At 39.0% G+C, this 23,116-nt stretch overlaps 1 protein-coding gene and 1 pseudogene across 4 annotated transcripts in view; both read left to right on the top strand.

Annotated features, from left to right (window-relative positions):
- The window catches only part of OPHN1 (oligophrenin 1), a 224,918-nt gene that overhangs the window by 158,951 nt on the left and 42,851 nt on the right, over positions 1-23,116 (top strand). For all 4 annotated transcript variants that reach the window (XM_016158194.2, XM_016158197.2, XM_016158195.2 and 1 more), the window contains 3 exons: positions 16,994-17,078; positions 20,759-20,817; positions 21,849-21,954. In XM_016158194.2, the coding sequence (XP_016013680.1) occupies positions 16,994-17,078; positions 20,759-20,817; positions 21,849-21,954 (250 nt within the window). The remainder of the gene's footprint in view (positions 1-16,993; positions 17,079-20,758; positions 20,818-21,848; positions 21,955-23,116) is intronic.
- On the top strand, positions 14,246-14,364 carry LOC118607944 (annotated as a pseudogene).

Here is a 23,116-nt window from a genome sequence, read left to right as displayed (position 1 = left end):
GCAGGATTTTTTTCTGGTCTCTCTATTCTGTCCTATTATTAACCTGTGTCTGTCTTTATGCCAGCACCACAATGTTGTTTTCCCCTACAATTACAATTATTTGTAGCTTGTGATGAGAACTTTTAAGGTCTAACTCTTTTTTTAAAATTAAAAAAAAAATTTATTAGTTTCAAGTATACAGTATGTTGGTCAGAGATTTATATAGTTGATAAAATGATCCCCCACATTGCTCCGTCTCTCCTCTGGCCTCCACCTAGCCAATATATTAATGCTGACTGCATTCCCCATGCCGTGCTCCCCATCCCCGTGACCATCTATCAACTCCTAATTTGTACTTTTTTAACCTTTCACCCCATTCTGCCAGCCCCCAAAATGTCTCCCCTCTATCTGTCATGAAATTGTCCTCTATATTTGTAGTCAAGATCTAACTCTTAATACCATACTGTTTTGATTACTATAGCTTTGTCAAAGGCAAGTGTGCCAATTAAGGGGATGATTTTATCCAGACAGTTGCAACAGGAGAACCTTCATTAATGAGACACATAGAAGAGGAAGGAAATTTAGGGTTTTATAGAAGCAGGTAAGCAGAGAGGCATTGTGAGTTTTACATGAGTCCTCCGAAAGGATGGAGATGCGCCTTATATGTGAGGACCATGTGGTCCATTGAAGTTAGTTGTTTCCTAGGAAGCAAAAGGATGGGGAGAATTCTTAGCCACCCCTGTTTGCTTGGAGCACAGAGTTCAGGTGAAGTTCAACATTGTCGCTATAGTTAAGTAAATGCCTTTGCTTGGCCAGGATTTGGGTTAAAATATTTATTCTGGATTTCAAACAGGAAATAATTCAGATTTTATTTCCCCACTTAGATATTTAAATAAGAAAAAAACCTGCTTTGGTTTAAATAGTTACATTTCTTTTTTAGTCATACTAAAAATTTAGTTTTTCCAACCAGGTAAATTAAACATATAAACAATTATGTACTCAAATTACACTCTGCCTTCCAAAATAATACTTTGTTGTGACTCAGAAGACAGGTTTTTTTGTGTGTGTATACTTAGGGAGCATAATTATTAGTTTCACAGTTCTAAATTTGTTCCTAAAACTTTCTCCATTTTTTTTGTTGAAACTCACACATACTAATGCTTATATCCACACTAGGCAAGGAGGTAAAATTTTTAATTTTTTTACATAATTCTGAATATTTTACAGTTTCTTGAGGTTTTTGATGAAACCATTCATAGAAAGACTGGTCTTAAATTTTTATCATCCTAAATATTAAAGTTCTATCTTTTCCTCTTTCTATGTGTCTATTCTTGAATCATTGAAACCACTTTCGAACTATCAAAACTAGCTGACACTTTTTTTTTCTTCTTAAAAACATACTTTCTTACAGTGTAGTCATATTTTTTTTAGCCCTGTCATTTAAATTGTTCTTGAATTTTCCTTGTGTTAAGATTACTTTTGGCCTGACCTCAAAGAGTTTGGTGATTTTCTCTCAGAGCAAAGTAGAACAGCTTGTTTCTTTGGGCCTTTTTTCACACATTTTTTAATTGAGGTACAATTAATGGACAGAGAAAGAAAGAAACACAGATCTTAAATGGATGGTTTTTAAAACATGCATTCATGTAGTAGAGCACACAACTCTCCATGAATTTCCACAAAGCGAACAAACCCACACAACCAGTATTCTAATCAAGACATAGCACGTTGCCTGCACACACAACTCCATTGTGACCCCTTATGGTCACAACCCCGTCTCAGCAGTTTACTGTCATTGTGACTCCTAACGGTATACTTTTCTTTATTATTATTGTTTTCTACATAAATAGAATAATACATTATACGTGCTTTTGTGCCTGGCTTCTTTCACTTTGCATTGAGTTTGTGAGATTCACTTGTGTCATTGTACGTGGTGGTTATGGTTTGTTCATTCTCAATGTCTTAGATTATTTCTAGGTATTTAACCATTCTGCATTAATAGACATTATAGTTGTTTCCAGTTTGGGGTTATTACAACTAGTGCCACTATGAATGTTCTTTCTAAAAATTATTTATTTACTTTTTTATATAAATTTATTGGGGTGACATCAGATAATGAAATTATACGCATTTCAACTGTCCAGTTCAATGACACGCCACGTGTCTGTTGTATTGCATTCGCCAATGCTCTTCTGCATGCTTTAGGTGAACATGGACATGCAATGCCATGACAGATGTATCTAGGAGCGGAATCGCTGGGTCACGGCGTTTGTGTATGTTGTATATGTTCAGGTTTTTAAAAACATTTTGAGTTATTTCCGGTATCATAAAACCTCTGATTTCAAGTGTACAAATCACCGATGTTTACTCGCTTTGGCAAACGGTGTACCCATACCGTAATTCAGCTGTAGAATATTTTCATCCCTTCAATTAAAACTCACAGGTTCATCGACAGTTAATACCTGTACCTGCCCTCAGCCCCAGGCAACTAGTAAATTCGTTTCTGTCTCTATAAATTTTCCTTTTCTGGACATTTCATAAAAGTGGAATTATATGATCCAAAGTGCTCTGTGGTGTCTGCCTCTTTTACTTAGCATGATTTTGAAATTCCTCTGTGATATACCTATGTATCAGTAGTTCATCCATTTTTATTGCTGACTAATATTCTATTGAATGGATATACCACATCTTCCATTCTTAAGTTGATGAACATTTGAGATTTTTCTAGTTTTAGGCTAGTTCGAATAGTGCTGCTATGAATATTTGTGTCCAAGTCTTCGTGAGGACATGCTTTTTCATTTCTCTTAGGTACATAACCAGGAGAGGAAGTGCTGGGCCATATAGTAAATTGATGTTTAACTTTTGACCAACTACGCAACAATTTTGAAAGGAGGTGCACCATTTTACATCATCATCAGTAATGCATGGTGTTTCTTGTTTCTCTACATACTCACAATAGTTTTCATGTATCTTAATTTTATGATAGCCATCCCTGAGAGAAGCATGTACAACTGACTTTTCGGCAGGGATGCCAAAGTCATCTGTCTCAATTTCCCAGTATGGTAGTTGCTTGATAGAGTTGGCCATTGCAGACTTGAAATGTGGCTAGCGCAACTGTAGAACTGTGTTTTAAATTCTAGTCAATTTAAATTTAGATTAAAATAGCCAAATGTCGGTATAGTTACTGGGCAGCACAGGTCCAGAGGGCCTTATGCCTTGCCACGGGGCCTCTTCTAGGCTTATTATTTTTATCTTCTGTTTCTATTCACAGAGTTTAATTCCAGCATTCCTGGATTCTTATCATTTATCCTACACAATGTATGTGCTCTAAGCATCCTTACATAAACTGCCTTTGATTATAATTGCTCTCAATACAGCAGGGCGGGAGTTCTGGAGAACTGTAAATGAGGCCAGGTCCTGAATTCTGCTCGATTTTCGGAAACAAGCATCTGATTGTCTCTTCAGTTGCTTCTTTCATATGAGATACTTGTGTAAAATAGACATTTTCGTATACTCATTCAATGCAATATTTTCTGCAATCCAATAAGATGAAGTACTGATACGTATAATGGCATGAATAAACCTCGGAAACTTTATACTAATAGAAAGAAGGCCATAGTAAAAGGCCATATGTTGTGTGATTGCACTGATGCAAAATTTCTGGAATACACCAGTATCTAATGAAAGTAGATTAGCAGTTGCTTAGTGTGGGGGGCAGGCAAAGGGGAAAGGCAATGGCGAGTGAGCGCTAAAGGGTATGGAGTTTCATTTTGGAATTATGAAAATATTCTATAATTCATTGTAGTAATGATTGTACAACTTTCTCAATATACAAAAGCCACTGAATTGTACAGTTAAATATGTGTGCGTGTGTGTGTGCGTGCCTGGGCTTGTGTGTGTGTGTGTGTTTTCTTGACCTCTTCCCTCAGAAATTCTGATTTAGTAGAACTAAGGTGGGAATCTTCATTTTAAGAAAGCAGTCAAAGGGATTCTGATGCAAGCGAGCGGCCCGAAGATTATCATTTGAGAAACACTGCCTCGGGCAGTGATGCCATATTTTTTATTTTACTTTCGTAAAGAAATTTGTAATAAAGGAGGGGAATGAATATCCTTACCCTAAGTGTCTACCAATATCCTGGGCTCCTTTATATCATGGTTATAGTTTGAACTAAACTTTTCAGATCTGGGTGATGCTGACATGCTTTCTCTGCATATGACAGGCAATTGCTACTTTGAACAGATAATGACAAGTGCTGTATGGCTTTTTATTATTCGTATATTTTTAAAAAATAGAATTAGCTGCCACGATGTACCCTCTGTAATAGATTTCAAAGCAGTGGTAGAAATTCTTTTTCTACATCATCCTAGTCTTCCTCGTATGTGCATCTCAGAGGTAGACTGGGATTTCTAGTAAAATATCAGAAGCTCAGCCTCCAGAGGGCAGTGTGGGTCCATGTGCGGTGAGCAGCTTGCCTCTGAATCATCTGGAATGTTTGTTTAACATTCTGGGACCTAAGAGTCAAAGTCTTTGAGGGCAGAGCCTGAGAATCTGGGTGAATATTATGCATACTGGTATTCGATAAGCACTGACTTAGGTAGTGATCTTTGTTTGAATTTTCTAATATACAACCTGAGAACAGTTTTAAAATTTCTCCTAATTCTTTCATTGTTTATCATACTTGATCTTTCTGTAAACAGTAGAATGTAGCTGCCTCACTTGAAACTCTTGTTGTTTTATTCTTCACTCTATCTTACTGTTTTGATAAAACTACTTCTGTACACTCTGCCTGTGCTTTTGGTAATTCCCACCCCACCCCCCCACCCCCAGATTTCACATAAGTAACATGGTCACTAGGGAATTCATCTTGTTCTATGGAAAAAACTCGGTTGTGTGTCTGTGTGTGCGCATGCACATGCGCTATTGTTGCAACTAAGTTTATACTCATTTTTTAAAAAAATTATAGCTGATGTACGATATATTAGCTTTAGGAGTCCAACATGGTGATCTGACCACTATATAGCTTTAGAAGATATCACCATAGGAATTCTAACAACCTGTCACCTTAAAAAAGTTATTACAATATTATTGACTGTCTTCCCTATACTCTACATTACATCCCACAGACTGATTTATTTGATTACCAGAAGTTTGTATTTTTCCCTTCATCTCTCCACCTGCCCCACACCTGGCAACCATCAGTTTGTCTTCTGTATCCATGACTCTGTTTATGTTTTGCTTGTTCATTTGATGTGTCCATTCGATTCCACACATAAGTGAAATCATATGGTTTTTGTCCTTCTCTGTCTGACTTATTTCACTTAGCGTAATACTCTCTACGTTTATCCATGTTGTCGCATTGGCAAGATTTCATTCCATTTTTTAGCTGAATAATATTCTATCGTATGTATGTTTTGCTTCCATAATTGGCTAATGTAAATAACACTGCAGTAAACATATGGGTGCACAAATCTTTTCAAATTAATGTTTTTAATTTCTTCAGATAAATATCTAGAAGTGGAATTGCTGGGTCATATGGTAGTTTTATTTTTAGTTTTTTGAGGCACCTCCATACTGTTTTCCGTAGTCGCTGTTCCAATTTACAATCCCTCCAGGAGAGTCTGAAGGGTCTGTTTATCCTTGCTAGTACTTATTCGTTGAGTTTGTCTTTAATTATTTTTTAAAATTACTGTTGACACACAATATTATATTAGTTTCAGGTGTACGACACAGTGATTAGACGTTTATATGCCTTGCAAAGTGATCGCCATGAGTCTAGCACCACCTGACACTATACTGAGTTATGATGATAGACTATCATTCGTTGTCTTTTTGATGACAGCCATTCTCACAGGCGTGAGGTGGTATCTCATTGTGGTTTCGTTCCGCATTCTCCTGATGGTTGGTGATGTTGAGCATCTTCTCACATGTCTGCTGGCCATCTGCACGTCTTTGGAGAAATGCATATTTATGTTCTCTGTCCATTTTATATTCAGATTTTTTAATAATAGGATTGAGCTCTTTATATATTTTAGATATTAACCCTTTATCAGAAATATCATTTGCAAATATCGTCTCCCTTCTGGTAGGTCGCCTTTTCGTTTTGTTGACAATTTCCCTTGCTTTGCAAAAGTTTTTTAGTTTGTTATATTTCCCTTGCTTTATTTTTGCTTTTGTTGCCCGTGATTGAGAAGACATAGCCAACAAGTTATTGCTAAGAATGATATCAAAGAGTTTACTAGGACCACCTGTTTTCTTCTAGGAGTTTTATGGTTTTAGGTCATACATTTAAGCCTTTTGTTTATTTTGAGTTTATTTTTATATATGGTGCAAGAAAGTGGTCTAGTTTCTTTCTTTTCTTTTTCTTTCTTTTTTTTCTTTTTCTTTTTCTTTTTTTTCCTTTTCTTTTTTTTTTTTGGCGTGTATTGGTCCAGTTTCCTAACACCATTTATTGAAAAGACTGTCTTTCACCCATTGTATACTCCTGTCTCCTTTGTCATAGATTAATGTCCACATATGTGTGGGTTTATTTCTGAGCTTTATAATCTATTCCATTGAACTATGTATCTTTTTTTTTCCCCGGTATGAGCTGTTTTTATTGCTATGGTTTTATGGTATAGTTTGAAATCAGGAAGCATGGTGGCTCTAGCTTTGTTCTTCCTTCTCAATACTGCTTTGGCTATTTGGAATCTTTTTTGGTTTATATACATTTTTGGAGTTTTTCTGTTTCTGTGAGAAATACCATCGCTATTCTGATAGGATTGCAATGAACCTGTAGATTGCTTTGGGTAGTATGGACATTTTAACAAAATTAATATTTGCAATCCATGAGCACAGTATATTTTTATACATATTTATATCATCTTAATTTTCTTTCATCAGTGTCTTATAGTTTTCAGAGTATACATCTTTGACCTCCTTGCTTAAATTTATTTCAAGGTATTTTATATTTTGGATACAATCATAGAAGGTATTATTTTCTGAATTCCTCTGTTAGTTTGTTGTTAGTGCACAGAAGCATAACATATTTCTGAATTTTAATTTCGTATCCTGCAACTGTATTGAATTAATCTATTCTAATAGATTTAGGGCTTTCTAAATATATCTGCAAAAAAATGGCAGTTTTACTTCTTCCTTTCCAATTTAGGTGCCTTTTATTTCTTGTTCTTGTCTGATTGTTGTGCCCCAAACTTCCAATACTATGTTGAATTAAAGTGGTAAGAATTGGCATCCTGATTTTAGAGGAAAGTTTTAGCTTTTCACGATTGAGTGGGACATTATTTGTGAGTTTGTCATAGTTGGCCTTTATTATGTTGAGGCATTTTCCTTCTATACCCACTCTGTTGAGAGTTTTGTTCACAAATGGATGTAGTATTTTTGCCAAAAGTTTTTTCTGCATCTATTCATATGATCAAGCATATGGGTTTTATTCTTTGTTTGATTAATGTGGTGTATAACGATTAAATTTTGGACATTGAACTACTCTTCCATCCCTGTAAATGATCCCACTTGATTGCAAGGTGTGATAATTTTAATATATTGTTGAATTTGGTTTGCCAATATTTTGTTGAGAATTTTTGCCTCTGTGTTTGCCTGGAATATTGGCTTATAATTTTCTTTCCTTTTTTATTTTTTTTTTCTTTTTTGGCATTCATCTGGTTTTAGAATCAAGGTAAGGCAGACCTTGTAGAATTACTTTGGAAGTGTTCCTCTTTGGTTTTTGGAATAATTTGAGGATGATTGATAGGTATTAATTCTTTATGATGTATTTGGTAAAATTCACCTGTAAAGCCATCTTGAACTGGGCTTTCGTTTGCTGGGATCACTGGATCCTTCTCTGTCTTTTGTTATAGCCTTCGTTTTAAAGCCTGTTTTGTCTGTGTAAGTATTGCTACCCCAGATTTTTTTCTTTTCATTTCCATTTGCATGAAACATGTTTTTCTATCCCTTTATTTTCAGTCTGTCTTTTGATCTGAAGTAAGTCTCTTATAGGCAGCATATGTAAGGGTCTTGTTTTCTTATCCATTCAGACACCCTATCTTTTGATTGAAGCATTTAATCCATTTACATGTAAGTAATTGTTGATAGATATGTAGTTATTGCCATTCTTTATTTTTGATACATATATTTATTTTTCTTAAAGAAGTCCCTCTAGTATCTCTTGTAATACTGGTTTGGTGGTGAAGTCTTTTAGCTTTTTCTTTTCTTAGGAGGCTCATTATCTGTCCTTCGATTCTAAATGATAGGTTTACTGAGTAGAGTAATCTTGGCTGTAGGTCCTTGTTTTTTATCTCTTTAACTATTTTGTGCCAGTCCCTTCTGGCCTGCAGAGTTTCTCTTGAGAAATCAGTTGACATTCTTATGGGAACTCCTTGTAGGTAACTAACTGCTTTTTTCTTGATTCCCTTTAATATATTCATTTCCTTTATTGTATTCTTCATTTCTGACTGGTCCTGTTTTACGTTTTCTATCTCCATTTTTATGTCTTAGTGAGTTGAAACTCTCACTGAGATCACAGAACATTTTTATAACTAGCGTTTTGAACTGCATCTGGTAGATTGCTGACCTCTGTTTCATTTAGTTCTTTTCTGGATATTTGTTCTGATCTTGCGTTTGGGTCATGTTTCTTTGTCTTCTCATTTTGGCTGCCTCCTTGTGTTTGTTTCTGTGTTTTAGGTAGGATTGCTATGTCACCCGGTCTTAGTAGAGTGGCCTTATATAGTAGGTGTTTAGCATAATATTTTTGAGTTTCATCTATGTTGTATCATGTATGAATTGTCCATGCTTTTTCTGGCTAAATAATATTATATCGTATGGATATACCACATTTTGTTTATGTGTTCATCTATTGATGGATATTTGGGCTCCTTTCACTCTTTTGCTGCTGTGAACATGCATTTATTTACATGTGCTTATTTGAGTACGTGTTTTCAATTCTTTACTTATGCAACTAGAAGTAGAGTTTCTGTTTCACGTGGTAATCTGCAACTTTTTGAGGAACCGCTAAACTAACTGTTCTCCATAGCCGCTGAACCATTTTCATCCCCACCAATAATGTGCAAGGGTTCCAGTTTTGTACATCCTCACCAATGCTTGTAATTTTCTTTTTTTTAGAAAAAATTACTGCATGTGTGAAACGGCATCTCATTGTGGTTTTAATCTGCATTTCTCTAATAACCAGTGATATTTACATCTTTTCATGTGCTTGTTACCTATTTGTGTATCTCCTTTATGGATACATTTTTGTGCACACTTCGACTTTTCCATCATAACAAAAATAAACTGATGGAAAATTGTGAGCCTTTGGGTCAGTGGCTTCCTACCTGCCATGAACGATATTATGCCTGGAGGTTAATGTCATCAGTGTGGCTTAAACTTTGGTATAACTCCTCATAAATTTATTTGTTCCACATTCATTAGTGCCTGCTACTCATGGATGTAATGATAGTTATTTTGGCTATTTGCAAGGGATTTGTAAAGGTCAGTGCTTGAGGTGATTTTTCGTTTGGCTGAATCAATCATTTCAAGGCTCAGGCTGCGGGTGCATGGGATTCTTTAGTGGAGTGAGTCTGGCAGCGTCATAATCATCCAGATCTCAGCTGTGGTTTTGTTAGTCTTCGTAATGGTATTCCTGAATTTGGGCCCCATTGTGGTTTCCTTTAGCCCTACACTCTTGCTTTCATAGGCCACTTTTTCTATTTTATGACCGTTTTGGTATAAAGACGAATATTACACAGACTGGATTCTATTAATCTTTTCTTTTGATTTCAAAAGAAATTAAAACATTTCGTGAGCCTCTGAAAAGTATCATGGGCCCGATGCATTGTGCTAGCTGTGTGTGGTGGACGGCAGCCCTGGGTAATTGGACACATCCCTCGTGATACTGGATAGCCCTTTGTGATATTTACTGCCATTGGCATATGAATTACTCACAGGCACAGTGATCACTCCCTCATAATCATGTGCTCCTTGCAACCACTTGGAAATATCTGTCTAGCAAAGAATATATTAAACCTGCCTTTCCCCTCCCAGTTTTATCATGGACTCAAAACTATCTTACAGTCCCAGCTTGTTCCATTTTATTTTCATTTTCCACTTCATACCCTGCTTGCTACCATTTGAGCTCTCGACTGTTGGAAAGCCCTTCTCAAATCAGGCTTTTGGCCCAGCATAGCCATTTTTGGCTAAACGTGTTTAAGAAGGTTAAGTTTCGTGTCCATTTGATCTCTACTGGTGGTGGCACCAAGGAGACATGACTGACTACACGGCTGGGTTGGAAACGAAAAAATAATACAAGTGGGATTTTAAATAGTGAAAAAAAGGAAGAAATAAAAATGTCTCTTAGAGTGCTATAAATTTGCACAATGAAATGCTACGCAGTGATTATAATGAATTCACTATTACGAGAGTCGGCAAACTGTGTAAAGGGTCAGGTAGTAAATAGTTTGGGTGTTGAGGGCCACGTGGTCTCTGTCCCAACTAATCAGCTCTGCTGCTGTAGTGAGAAAGCAGCCAAAGGCCCTCGGTCAACTAATGAGAATGGCTGCATTTCAATAAAACTTTATTAACAAAAACAGGCAGCAGGCTGGTTTTGGCATAAGGCTGACCATTTGCTACTGACCCTCCAACTGAAATAGGATATATCAACATGTATAAATGTAAGAAACATAATTTGACTCAACAAAGTAAGTCATAGAAGGAGCCATACATTTTAGTATCATTTGGATAATGTTTAAAGACCCGAAAAGCATGTTCACAGATGTGTGTGTGTGCATCGGGTACACACGTGGGACTGATGGACGTTGCATTCATGGTAGTGGGTATCTGGAGAAGGAAGGAGTACACAGAGTGAGTCGATTCAATTAGTTAATGTCTTTAATTTCTTTATAAAAACAGCCCGATGGAAATATGGCATCGTAATTAAGATACGATTGGTACATGGGTGCTTGCCATTATTTTTTTCTCTTTGCGTCTCGATGTTTGAAATATTTTACAAGTAAAAAATATATAACACTGAACAAGCCAATCAAAACGTGTGTGGTGCCATCGCTTTGCCACCTCTGCTGATGATGACACGCATGTCAGCATTCTGGGGGCTATCGGCATGGCGGACAGCGATTAGTCTTTGTGTCAACAGGTTGAAATCTGCTCTCTGCATATCTGGATCCTTTTACTGCAAGAGCAGTTCATGATACGTGATCTGGATATTAACCAGGACGTAAGCTGGTTTCCATCAGCATATAACATTTCTTAGTCTTTACAAATGTGTTGCATAACTTCTTGACAACATATACGCACTATAATTACTTTTTATGACCTTGTTCTCTAGCTTACTTCATGTTAGCTTTCCATTTCCTCTGTGGTTTTGTGTACTCTGAAACCAACTCAGCTTATTCCAATTAGATCTAATTATTTCAGAATCCATTCAACCACCTTTCTGCATCATGGACGCCTTTTCTTGGACTGGCCTCTGGCTACCCCAGCGCTAGCCTCAAAAACCTGTCTAATGATGTGCTGTCTCATAAGCATTGTTTTTCTTACTCCGAGATCAAGGCTGGCACACTTTTCTGTTCACCTTGAATTCATTTCCTTACGAATCATGAAATGATCCATATATTGAGCTCCATGAGGACATCTTGTTCTATTTATTGATATATTTTTAGCACCTTAAAACAGTGTTTGGCACAGAATAGCTAGCTATTCAATAAGCATGTGTTGAATGAATAAATAAATGATGTTATTGCTTTTAGGAAACGTGCTTCTACATGGTTTCTGGCGGGACACAGGCGTTATTCCAGAGGAAGTTTTAGATACCTCAGTGGCAGAGGGGAACTTTCAAAGTTTTGAGTTTGTCATTCATTAACTTGGAGTTTCACCCTGGTTCCCTACCTTTTTACTTTTTTTTTTTGACACCTACAGCACCTGGTCTTCCTAGGTGGTCTCCCATCCAAGTACTAACCAGGCCCGACCCTGCTTAGCTTACAAGATAGATGAGATCAGGCACGTTCAGGGTGTCCCTCTTTTGGCTTTTCCTTTCCTTGCCAGAGTGCACTCCGGTTTTGGGGGGCTCTTTCTCATCCACAAGTCTCAGCCTCTGACACTCTTTGGGAGGCCTTGTACTCCCCACCCCCAGGGGAAAAGAGCCAATCCAAGGAAACATAAACATCGTATTTCATTGATTCTAATAATTACAGCTTTTTCACATTTTAACATCTACTAAATTGAGATTCATCTCAGAATTGGTGTTAGGTCACAGCGTAATTGGCAGAGTTTTTTTTCTTTATAGCACAAAAATAATGGTGACAATTACAACGAAAGAAATCTTAGATTTGAAGTAGCAGAATTTAAGAAAGCAAAAAAAGGCCACACTGGTAACCACACAAAGATTTTGTTGTCATGGAGTCCCTGTTTTTGTCCCTCACCTCACCATGTTGCTTCTTGTCGGCCCACTAAATCAGCGTGACAAAGGTCTTTCACGCTGGCCTCTGAGTGTTTCCTGTTAAGCAGGCCTCTCTTGAGCCCCTCAGTTAAGCATTTATTGAATACCTACCATGTGCCAAGGACAGCAAGAGAAGCAAAACGGTCTTTGCTTTTTTGATCACAGGCCCTTTTAAGATGTTACCCACTGGCATAATAAGTTGGCCCAGTCATATGCCACCTCGGTTGTTCCGAGCCATCTAGATTCCTTAATCTTTCCATCTTCCATAAGGAAGGAGCTATTCCAGGTGATCATTTTGAACTATGTGTCATAGGGCAACAGTGTGGCTTAACTGCCTCAAGCTGATTCATCTCCTTCACGGCCTCATCGTTTGAGTTCGCTCAGGTTTCTTCCCGGTGTGTGGTTCTGACATGTTGCATCTGTCTTTGTCAAACTTCCACAGGGACTATAGCCAGGCCAGATGCAGTTCCCTCTGTGTTTAGTTGTTCTCTTTACTCGTCGTTATTTTATGTAGCTCCAGGAAAGAGCCCACTGAGAATGTGTCAGCCGGCACTTGCTCAGTCCTATAAGGAAGCTGCTGTTTCTCCCCCTGGAATTCAGTTATCCTCAAGAGGTTGGTGTCTGGATAAAGGTTTCTGAGAGCGATCACCTCTCTTTTTCATGTTCTCTGCTCGAATCTCTAATCACCTTCGCTTGGGACAGCAAATAGCCAACATGTGCTCTCTTGGTAGGGCCTTGCCCACAGCGAGGTTTGGTTTGACTTTTCTTTTTTCTTCTTTAATTGAGATATAATTGATACACTCTGTTGTGTTAAGTTGAAGGTGTCCAACGGTTGCTTTGATACATTTCTATATTGCATATGATTACTACAGCGGCATTAGCTGACACCTTTATCAGGTCACATAATTATCATTTCTTTTAGTTTTGAAAACAGTTAAGATTGAATCTCTCAGCGGCTTTGAAGTTTATAATATGGTAGTGTTGATGTGAATCACTGTGATGTGCATCAGATAACCACGACTTATATACTACTTGTAAGTTTGTACCGGAAACAACATCTCCCCCCACCCCCACCCCAGCTCCAGATGGCCCACATTCGCCTATTTTTTTTACAAGTTCAGTTTTTTTTTGATTCCTATTACAATAGCTTTTTAAAAAAAGTTTATTTTATTAGTTTCAAGTATACAGTGCATTGGTTAGACATTTATTTAGTTTATAAACAATCTCCCTGATTGCTCTTTCTCTCCTCTGGCCCTCCACCTCGCCATCACATTACTGCTGACTGTGTTCCCAGTGTCATTCTCTCCATCCCTGTGACCATCTATCAACTCCTAATTTGTACTTCTTTAACCTTTTACCCCATTAACCCTTCACCCCATTCTCCCAGCCCCCAAAACCCTTCCCCTCTGTCTATTACCAGATTGTCCTCTATATTTGTGAGTCTGTTTTTGATTAGTTTGTTCTTTTGTTCCTTAGATTCCGCATATAAGTGAAGTCATATGGTATTTATCTTTTTCTGCCTGACTTATTTTACTCAGCATAATAACCTCTAGGTCCATCCATGTCATTGCAAATGGTAGGATTTCATTTTTTAAATGGCTGAGTAATATTCCATCGTACATATGAACCACAACTTCTTTATCCGATCATCTGTTGATGGGCACTTAGTTTGCTTCCATATCTTGGCTGTTATGAATTGTGCAAAAAGCAAAGAGATAACAAATATCAGTGAGGATGTGGAGGAAGGGGAATCCTTACACATTGTTGATGGGATTGTAAATTTAGGGAAAACATTATGGTGGTTCCTCACCAAATTAAAAATTGTACTTCCAGTCTACAGCCACGCCACCCTGAATGTGCCTGATCCCATCTGATCTCGAAAGCTAAGCAGAGTCTGGCCTGGTTAGTTCTTGGATGGGAGACCAAGTAGGGATGCCAGGTGCTGTAGGTGTTAAAAAAATTGCACGTACACATGTCCAGCAATCCCACTCCTGGGTATATACTCGGAGGAAGTCAAATCAGTTTCTCAGAGGGGTATCTATCTACGTGCCCGTGTTCACTGCAGCATTATTCACTATACTGGGGATGTAGAAGCTACCTAGGAAATCCTGCCTCTTGTGACAACACGGATGGACCATGAAGACATTATATTGAGATAACTCAGAGAAGGACAGGTACTTTATGATGTCACTTATATGTGGAATCTAAAAGAAAACGTGAACTCGTTTTTCTTTTCTTTTAATTTAAATTTGCATGCATTATACATATACTTGCTACAAAATTGGAAGAGTACAGAAGGCAAACTGTGGGAAAAAGTCTCCTTTTCACCCCGTTTCCCAACCACCCAGTTTTTATGCCAGGAAGCAGTCACACTTACCGGTTTATTTACCTTCCAGTTATTTGTTTAAAATAACTTTTTATTATGGAAAATTTCAAACCCATGTGGAAGTAAAGGGAATGGTATAATGAACCTTCCTGTGCCTGATCTTGTCTCAGCTCCGCCCTCACCCACTTTCTTCTTTTCCCACTGGGTTATTTTGAAGTGGATTTCAGATGTCATATCAGTTCATCCATAACTGTGTCTCTGTCTGTATCACTAGGAGATAAGAACCCTTTTTTAACAGAGCCACAATGCCATTTTTACACCTAAAAGGCAACAATAATTTCTTAATATCATCATATTAAAAAATTTCCCAATTGTCTTAATTATTTTTTGTGGCTTAGATCTTTGCATTGGGATCCAAACAAGGTCCACATGTTGCTTAATCTCATTTGGTTAAATCTCAAGTCTCTCTCAACCTATGGCTCCCCCTACCCTGTTTTTTTCCCCTTCTTTCTTCCTCTTTGTGGAAATAGTTGGGTTGTTGATCCTGTAGAATTTCCCACATTCTCCTGATTCAATCACCAAATACAGTCTGCCATATAGTTAAACACTCGATACCTGTTAGCTATTAAAAATAAAAGGCATATATACGATGGAATATCAGTCTTAAAAAAATGAAATCTTACTATTCGCAATGACATGGATGGCCCTAGAGGGTATCCTGCAGAGCGAAATGAGTCAGACAAAGACAAATACCATATGATCTCATTTATAGGTAGAATCTAAAGAACAAAATAAACAAAACGAAAACAAACTCATAGATACAGAGAACATTTTGATGGTTGCCAGATGGGAGGACGTTTGGGGGGGCTGGGTGCAAAAAGGGGGAAGGGATTAAGAAGTACAAATTGATGGTTACAAAACAGTCACAGAGTTGTAAAGTACAGCATAGGGAATCTAGTCAGTGATATTATAATAATCATCTATAGTGCCGGGGGCAACTAGACAATCGAGGGGTCCACTGATCTGACTGTTCTGACTATTCTTGAACGAGGATGGCCCTGTCACTGTGGTAGCATCATTAATCATTTTCCTATCGAGTGGTGCAAATTCTCCCCAGTTACGCTTCCAAAAAAATTATTTATATTTTTGCTAGTTTGTTGTCCCATGTAAACTTTAGAAATATTTTGTCATGTTCCAGAAAACATAAGTTTGTTGGCATTTTGATTTGTATTGTATTAAATCTGTAAATTAATTGGAATCAAGTTGACAGATTTTTAATATTTGGTCTTTATATCTAGAGTCACGGTAGTTTTTTATTTATGCAAGTTTTCTTTTTATGTTTCATACTTTTCTTTAGATAAGTCCTGAGTGATTATGGACATTTATTCCCAGGTTTGATTATAAAAACAACACATACACAGAATGCCATTTTTTCTCTATAAAGCTTTTGAACTGATTATTGTTAGTATGCAGGATGTTTATGATTTTCTATCTTTATTTTATGAGCAGATATTTTAATAAGCTTTCTTGTGGATTTTAAGAAATGTTCAATTACTTATCTTTGGTAGATAGTTATGCCACAGGTAAATGTTAAGAAAAATGAAATGTTCTGCATATTTTTTTAAAAGGCTGCTTTTCCTCTCTTCCTCTGAGAAGCATGAACATATGAGGGAAATTTTCTCAGATCTTCACTGGGAGAACCCGATGGGGCTTCTGGAAGTAAAACACACGAAAGTGTGGGGTCCCCTCCAAGACTGGACCCCCTTAGAATTTTTCACTCTCAATTTCGTCCATGTGGGGCCTCCAGCAGTCATCAGTTATGGATTAGGTTTTTCTACCTGTGTACTTATTCTCAAGGAGTTTTTGGCTCCTTGGCCTCTACTCTAGTTAGTTTTGGTTCTCTGTATCTGCCTGTCAATGTCTTCAGTTTGGGGGACAATAGTAGTTTGCCCTATGTGCGACCTCAGTCTTTCGATTGACCTAAGAAGAGTTGATTTTCCGCTTGTTTCCCTTTTTCTTGTGGTAAGAACGGAAGAGGTGATTTCCAAGCTCCGTGCTTATGTGCCTGACTGAAATAAGTTTGAGGGAAGTTTTGAGATGTCAAAGACACTTTTCTTATATCGTTTTCATCCCTTGAAAACTGGTTAGAGTAATGTTGTTTTAACTAATGTACTTTATTTTTCTTTTAAAGGGGGTAAAGGGTAAGATCTTTTGAAATGTTCATTTTTTTTTCTGATTTTCTTTTCTCATATAGATCCTAAATGCCCAGGAGATGTTGATTTTCTTGATAATGATTGGGACATTAAGACAATCACCAGCTCGTTGAAATTCTACCTCAGGTATGCCCGCTATGGTACAGAACTTCGCTTTTCATCAATTGATGAAATTTGCTCGTGGTGGCGATTAGAGTTGACATGGTCCCGATTTTAGGAGATTGGATGGGATCGCTAAAGAAAAAAGAAAAGAAAAGGATTTCTGTCAAACAGAAATGTGCATTAAACAACATTTCTTTAAATCTGGGAATTTAAGCAAGGGAAGTGTTAAATAGAATTGTTATTGAAAAATAGCCTGTTTGATGTGTGGTGGGGAGATTATTTTAAAAATCATGCCCTTAAAATATTGAAGTTTTGTCATTGTGCACAGATAGTGATGTCACAGTGGGCTCACAGGTAAAATCAGGAGTCATGACGATTCAAGGTTGTTAACCTGTTTTGGTGGCTAAACATTTCGGAACATTAAATTGCATTTGCACAAACTTAATGTGTGCATTTTTGTGTGTGATATCTCATATCACACACTTTAATCTATATAATGGGGAAAAAAACAAGAAAATACAACAATAAAAATGTTGTAACTAAATAAAGTGGCAGCGGTAGAGAAAAAAAATTTATTCACATGTAGAATTTGAGGATGCGCAATGATGATGACCATATCGTTCACTTTGTTGGCATAAATTATATTACGTAAAATATTTCTTACAGACACGTTTAGAACTCATTGATTTCTTACCATTCTTTATGTCCCATAGTATATACCATACTTTATGTGCTAAAATGTCTTCTTTTCAATTATTGTACTTTTTGGCCATTAAGATAGATACTTAAGCTCTGGGAAATATCATTAATCCAAGACAGATTGGGTCCCAGATAGTGCTATTAAATGACCTTCTGCTGTAGCATCGTCTCAGAACTGTCTATAAACATGAATGCTCTTTCCAGGAGTATTTCTCCTACATCTGCCAAAAAAGAAAAATACTATGGTTGGAGGATTTACTGTGTGCTAGGCAGTGTTCTAGTTGCTTGCATTGATAATATTGTTTTTTTCCTCATGATGAGCTCGTACAGGAGGTGGTATGTGCTCATTTTACAGATGAGGAATCGAAGCTCATCCTCATCCAGCAGTATCTGTGGTCACAGCTCATATTACTTGACCCTAAGTATCTCTGACTTATAAGGCTACCTTCCTTGTACTGGGGCACCTTCCCCTGTTCCTTACCCCAGGGACTGTGGCCTTTTCGGAGTTGCTTGGGTAATTTAGGAAAGACGAAGAGCAATGTGCTATGCAAACTTTCAGAAGACTTATGCTGATGAGAATATTAAAAGTAAATGGTTCTGTCTCTAGCCTCTTTCAAAGGAGTCAATTTTTTCCAAGATTTATATAGCTTAAGTCCCTTCTTGTGTTCTATCTTTCCCAGTTCATCCCTTAATAAGCAATGTAGCCCTTTAGAAAGATTAGAAGGTCAAGCCTGAAGGTGTGAGTGGACAGCGCCCCCAATAGGAGATGTTAGTCCTTAAGACTCTTATCTATGGGCCTTAATAGGCACGAGCCAGTCAGCACTGTTTATAGAGTTCTCAAAAGTATCGATATTTTCAGAGCAGGCCTCCTTCATCTGCATCCTAGGTGTGTGACTCACTCCCATTGCCATAATTTACAGAAAAGTGCTCTAAAAACCATCTCTTCTCTCTCCTGCGCCTTGAACCTCTCTCATTCAACTGGCTCTTTCTCCTCAGCATATGCAGATGCTTCAGTAGGGCACATCTCAACTCCGTTCCATCTCTCATTCATTCAGTTCACTATTTGCTAAATCAATCCGTAAACATTTCCTGAGTGCCTGCTCTGCAGTCTAATGTCATGCCAGGCAGTAGGCACCCAGCTGGCAGTAGATATGATCACTGACATTAAAAAGGTCATAGACCAGTGAGAGAGACAGAGAAAAGATAAATAAAAATATAATAAACTGTAATAAGTGCTCCGAAGTGCTGTTGGCAGGGTCGCCAGTTACTCCCTCAAGGCTAAACACGGTGGATTACTGTCAGTCCTTATCCTCCTTGAGCTCCTCGTAGCATCTGAGGCTGTTACAATGCCCTTTTTGAAACTTTCTCCTCTTTTGGATTCTGCTAAATCACCCGCTTTTGGATTTTCCCCCGCCTCTTTGACCATTTCTAGCAGTCCCCTTTACGGACTTCCTACTTGCCATTTCCCAGGGCTCTCCTCTCGTTTTATTGCACTGGAGAGATGGGAAATTTAAATATCCACATGGTCCGAGACATGAGAACAAGTGTGAAACAGGCCACTTGCATATTGCACGTGGAACCTTTATTCACATAGCAACCCTTTCGTTTCTATGTAAACAGTAATATCCTTTACTTCCATAAATCACCGTGTGGGCCCGATGTAGCCAGATCTTTCAGTTTTTCAATAGGGGCAGAAATATGGATTTTCATGGGAAAAAACCAAGCTTTGCATATTGTGACGACTGGTTCCATTCCATTTTTTTATACACTGTTCTGGAGATGCAAGGAATGCTGGAGGGTCTCTAGTAGCTGTTAGCCACCAGTTTGCCATGTGTCCTTGAGCAGTGGCATCTGCTCTCACAGTTTTAACCACCAGCCTAGGTTCGGGATTTCTGTACCTACTTCTAAGATCAGCAGGGGCGCTCCATCCATCATCCTAACAGACATGTCCCTTTGTCTGTCCCAGAGATCCCTGTGACTTACCATCTCCTCTTCCAAATCCATTTTTATTCTGTGCAGTCACCCAAACCAGATTACTCTCTCCCTTGCCAACATACCCAGTCATCGAAGGAGTTCTTTCCTTAATGTCTTTCAGCTAAGTCTCCTTACCTTTTCTTGCTATATACCTCATGCTACTATCTTTATCGAGGCCCTTATTCTCTCTCTGCTGGATTAGTACAGTGATAACAGTGGCAAGGAGTACACCACAGTGATTCGTGTCTAATTATGCACTTGCTAGCTGTGTGGTCTTGGATGGATGGCTTCACTTCTCTGAGCCTCAGATTCCTCATCTATAAAATGACAATAATAACAGTATCTGCTTTATCAGGTTGCAGAGGATCAAATGAGTAAATGTGAAGAATTTGCTGTTATTAGTGGGTTAGTTCCTTCCTCTGAGCCACCCGCCACCTACCTTTGTTTACTCATACTTGTCCCATTGTATTAGAAATTTTGTATATGATGCTCTTCTCAACTAATCTGTTAGCTCCTTGGAGGTTTGTCACATTTAGCTCTGGATCCCTAATGTCACGATTCCAGATACAAATAGATGTTCGGTAAATATTTTTGACAAAATAAACCTATTTGAGCCTCAGTCTCTCCCTCTATAATTGGGGGTTTGAGTAACTGCTCCGCCTCCCACAATCGTTAGAAGGATCAAGTGGGAGGACAGATGTGAAAGAATTTTGGAAATAAGCAGCTGTCAGACTGCAGGGACTTCATAGCGGCATCAGCGGAGGTCCACCGAGGGGTTTCTAGTCTTGCTTTGTGTGTGTTTTCATTCTGGGCAACGAACTTGGTCTTGGCCTATACTCTCCCGGGTCTACTGTCGACTTCCTAGCCAATGAGATTCCTCTGACGAAGTGTCAGAAGAGAGAAATGGGAAGTGTGTGATGTTGCAGTAAGCTGTGGGACTCCAAAGCTTCAGCCTTGCCCCCCACGGAACTGAGAACCTGAGGCCCAGCCCCCCTCTTCCCAAAGGAACTTACGATCTTCATTACTTTCAGGAATCTTTCTGAACCGGTCATGACTTACAGACTCCACAAGGAGCTGGTCTCTGCTGCCAGTAAGTGTTTATGTTACTACTTCATTGTGTTGTCCTGGCGTCTTCGTAATGTTTACAGCCATGAGCCTGGAGCATTCTCCAGGGAAAGCAATCGAGGGAAAAAAACAAAATCATACACAGATTTTTATCCTTGACCGAATGAGAGTATTCTTGCTGGTTGTCTGACTTGACTGTTGTATTATTTTTTTTTCTAAATCGGTGTCAGGTGAGTGGGTTGGAGGAGATTGGCTGAAGTGATGGGGGTTAGGACTTGATTGATAAAAGGTGTGACTAGCATTAGAACAAGAGCCTGGGTTCACACGACCTGGGGACAGCACGATGGTCCCATGACAGTTAGCGTTACATTTTCTAGATGATAAAAATATAAAACTACAGGCGGGGGTGGAGAGGTGTGTGGGAAGTAAGGCATAGGGGATCACCCCAATAGTTGGTGGCTGAAGAAGCATGAAACGTTTTGGCTAAGGACAGTCTACAAGTATTCCCACCTACCTCGACGTAACCCTTCTCTCTCATCGTGCACTGTGTGGGGGGCTGGAGAAAGATTCGGGGGACTTGTCCTCATAATAGATCTTTGTTGAGGTGAGATACCTTTGACCTTCACTCCGAGCCTCTCAGTGGTTCTCAGGGAAGCCTAGAAGCGGGAGCAGACCCCCAGTACCGCCGGGATGGTGGGTGGCCAAGGGTTTATAGCCAGAAACGTACATGTGGACTTTACAACAGATTGCTCTGCCCAGAATTGTGACTGTCTCTGTGACAGTCTTCTCTTCCTTCTTCTCTCTTCTATTTTCTTCATCTTTCTAGGCCTGTTTCCTTGTTTTCATTGCTCTTTTTGCCTTTCAGTCTCTCCATCTCTCTCTCTCTCTGTCTCAGTGTCGTCTTTGCTTGGTCTCTGTGCCTGTTCATCTCTCTGGGTCCTTTCCTCTCTCTGATACTCTCAGGGTCTCTGTCTGTCTCTGTGTGCACGTGCGTGTGAGACTTTGCTCGATCCAGTCGCCCAAGAAGCAAAACTCTCTCTCTCTCTGTTCTATCAGAGTCCGACAGCCTGGATTACCGGCTGGGGGCCATTCACTCCCTGGTGTATAAGCTGCCGGAAAAGAACCGAGAGATGCTGGACCTCATTATAAGACACCTGGTCAAGTAAGTAACGTCTGGGGCTTCAGCGAGAATTGCTGGCAGGGGACTGCCCTGCATGGCAGTGCTGTAGGGGACCTGACTGCCTGTTCATTAAGTCCCAGCCCTCAGCTGCTCCATCCTGGGCACGCTGAGTGCTCTGTGATGGAGGTGATTTTACCTGGACCCTGGTATATATTCTTCCACAGTCGTCATGCAGCTCACTTGAGGCGTCGTCTCAGTTGAAGGCTGCTACCAGGTGGAGTGGGCTGAACACAAGCTTTGCTCTCAGATAAACCAGCTTTTGAATCCCAATTCTACCACTTATCATTTAGCTGTGTAATCTCAGCCAAAGCTCTCGTAGCCTCTGCGTGGCCATCTGTAAAATGAGGATGGTATTGCCTACGATGCAGAAGTGTTATGTCGGTTTGAACAAACTCAGGGGAGCCACACGGCACGTGGGAGATTGTCAAGCAATGGGAGGTATTGTTAAGATCGTGGCCAGCTTCTTGTTCGCTGTGGCACGTCAGAACAGACAGCAGCATTTCAGGGAGTAGGCCTGATGGCCGGGCATGAGGGGCATGTGTGCCCTGCTGAGGGTTTGGTGTGAGTAAAAATGCGTTCACTTGGCCCATAAAAGGCCAGCTGCGGCCTCATGGGAAGCGGCATGCCGTGGCAGAATGCACCGTGTCTGGGAGTTGGCAGACGCGGTAGTTGTGATGTTTGTTTTCATTGGAGGAGGCAAGCATGTTTGCCTACTCCACCATCTTGATCGGAACCCTTTTCAAGGGTTCAGAAAAAATACACAAGGAGAGAAAGCAAATGTAATAAAACGTTAATTATTGAATCTAGATATAGATGGTATGAGTGTTCATAATACCGTTCTTTCAGATTTTTTGTGTGTTCGAAAACCTTTGTAATCAAAAGTTGTAGGGAAACTGCAAATAAAAAACAGGCTTAGTTCCAATACAGAAATTTACACAGAAGAAAATCCATGTACTTTTAAAATTCACGTAATTATTCTGCCTGCCAACTGTGCTTTCACAATTTACATAATTATATCAACTTGTTTGTAATGTGTTCCCACTGCCAGCCCATTTTCTAGGAAAATAACTGTCAGACGCGAACTGACCTCAGCTAATTTGGGGTTTCCTGTTATCTAGTTCTTTTTGGTTGGTACCCATAGCTT

The sequence above is a fragment of the Rousettus aegyptiacus genome, unplaced genomic scaffold, assembly GCF_014176215.1.
Source record: "Rousettus aegyptiacus isolate mRouAeg1 unplaced genomic scaffold, mRouAeg1.p scaffold_m13_p_9, whole genome shotgun sequence".
Taxonomy (NCBI): domain Eukaryota; kingdom Metazoa; phylum Chordata; class Mammalia; order Chiroptera; family Pteropodidae; genus Rousettus; species Rousettus aegyptiacus.
The sequence above is the reverse complement of the archived record's forward strand: the minus strand, read 5'-3'. Positions and strand labels throughout refer to the sequence as shown.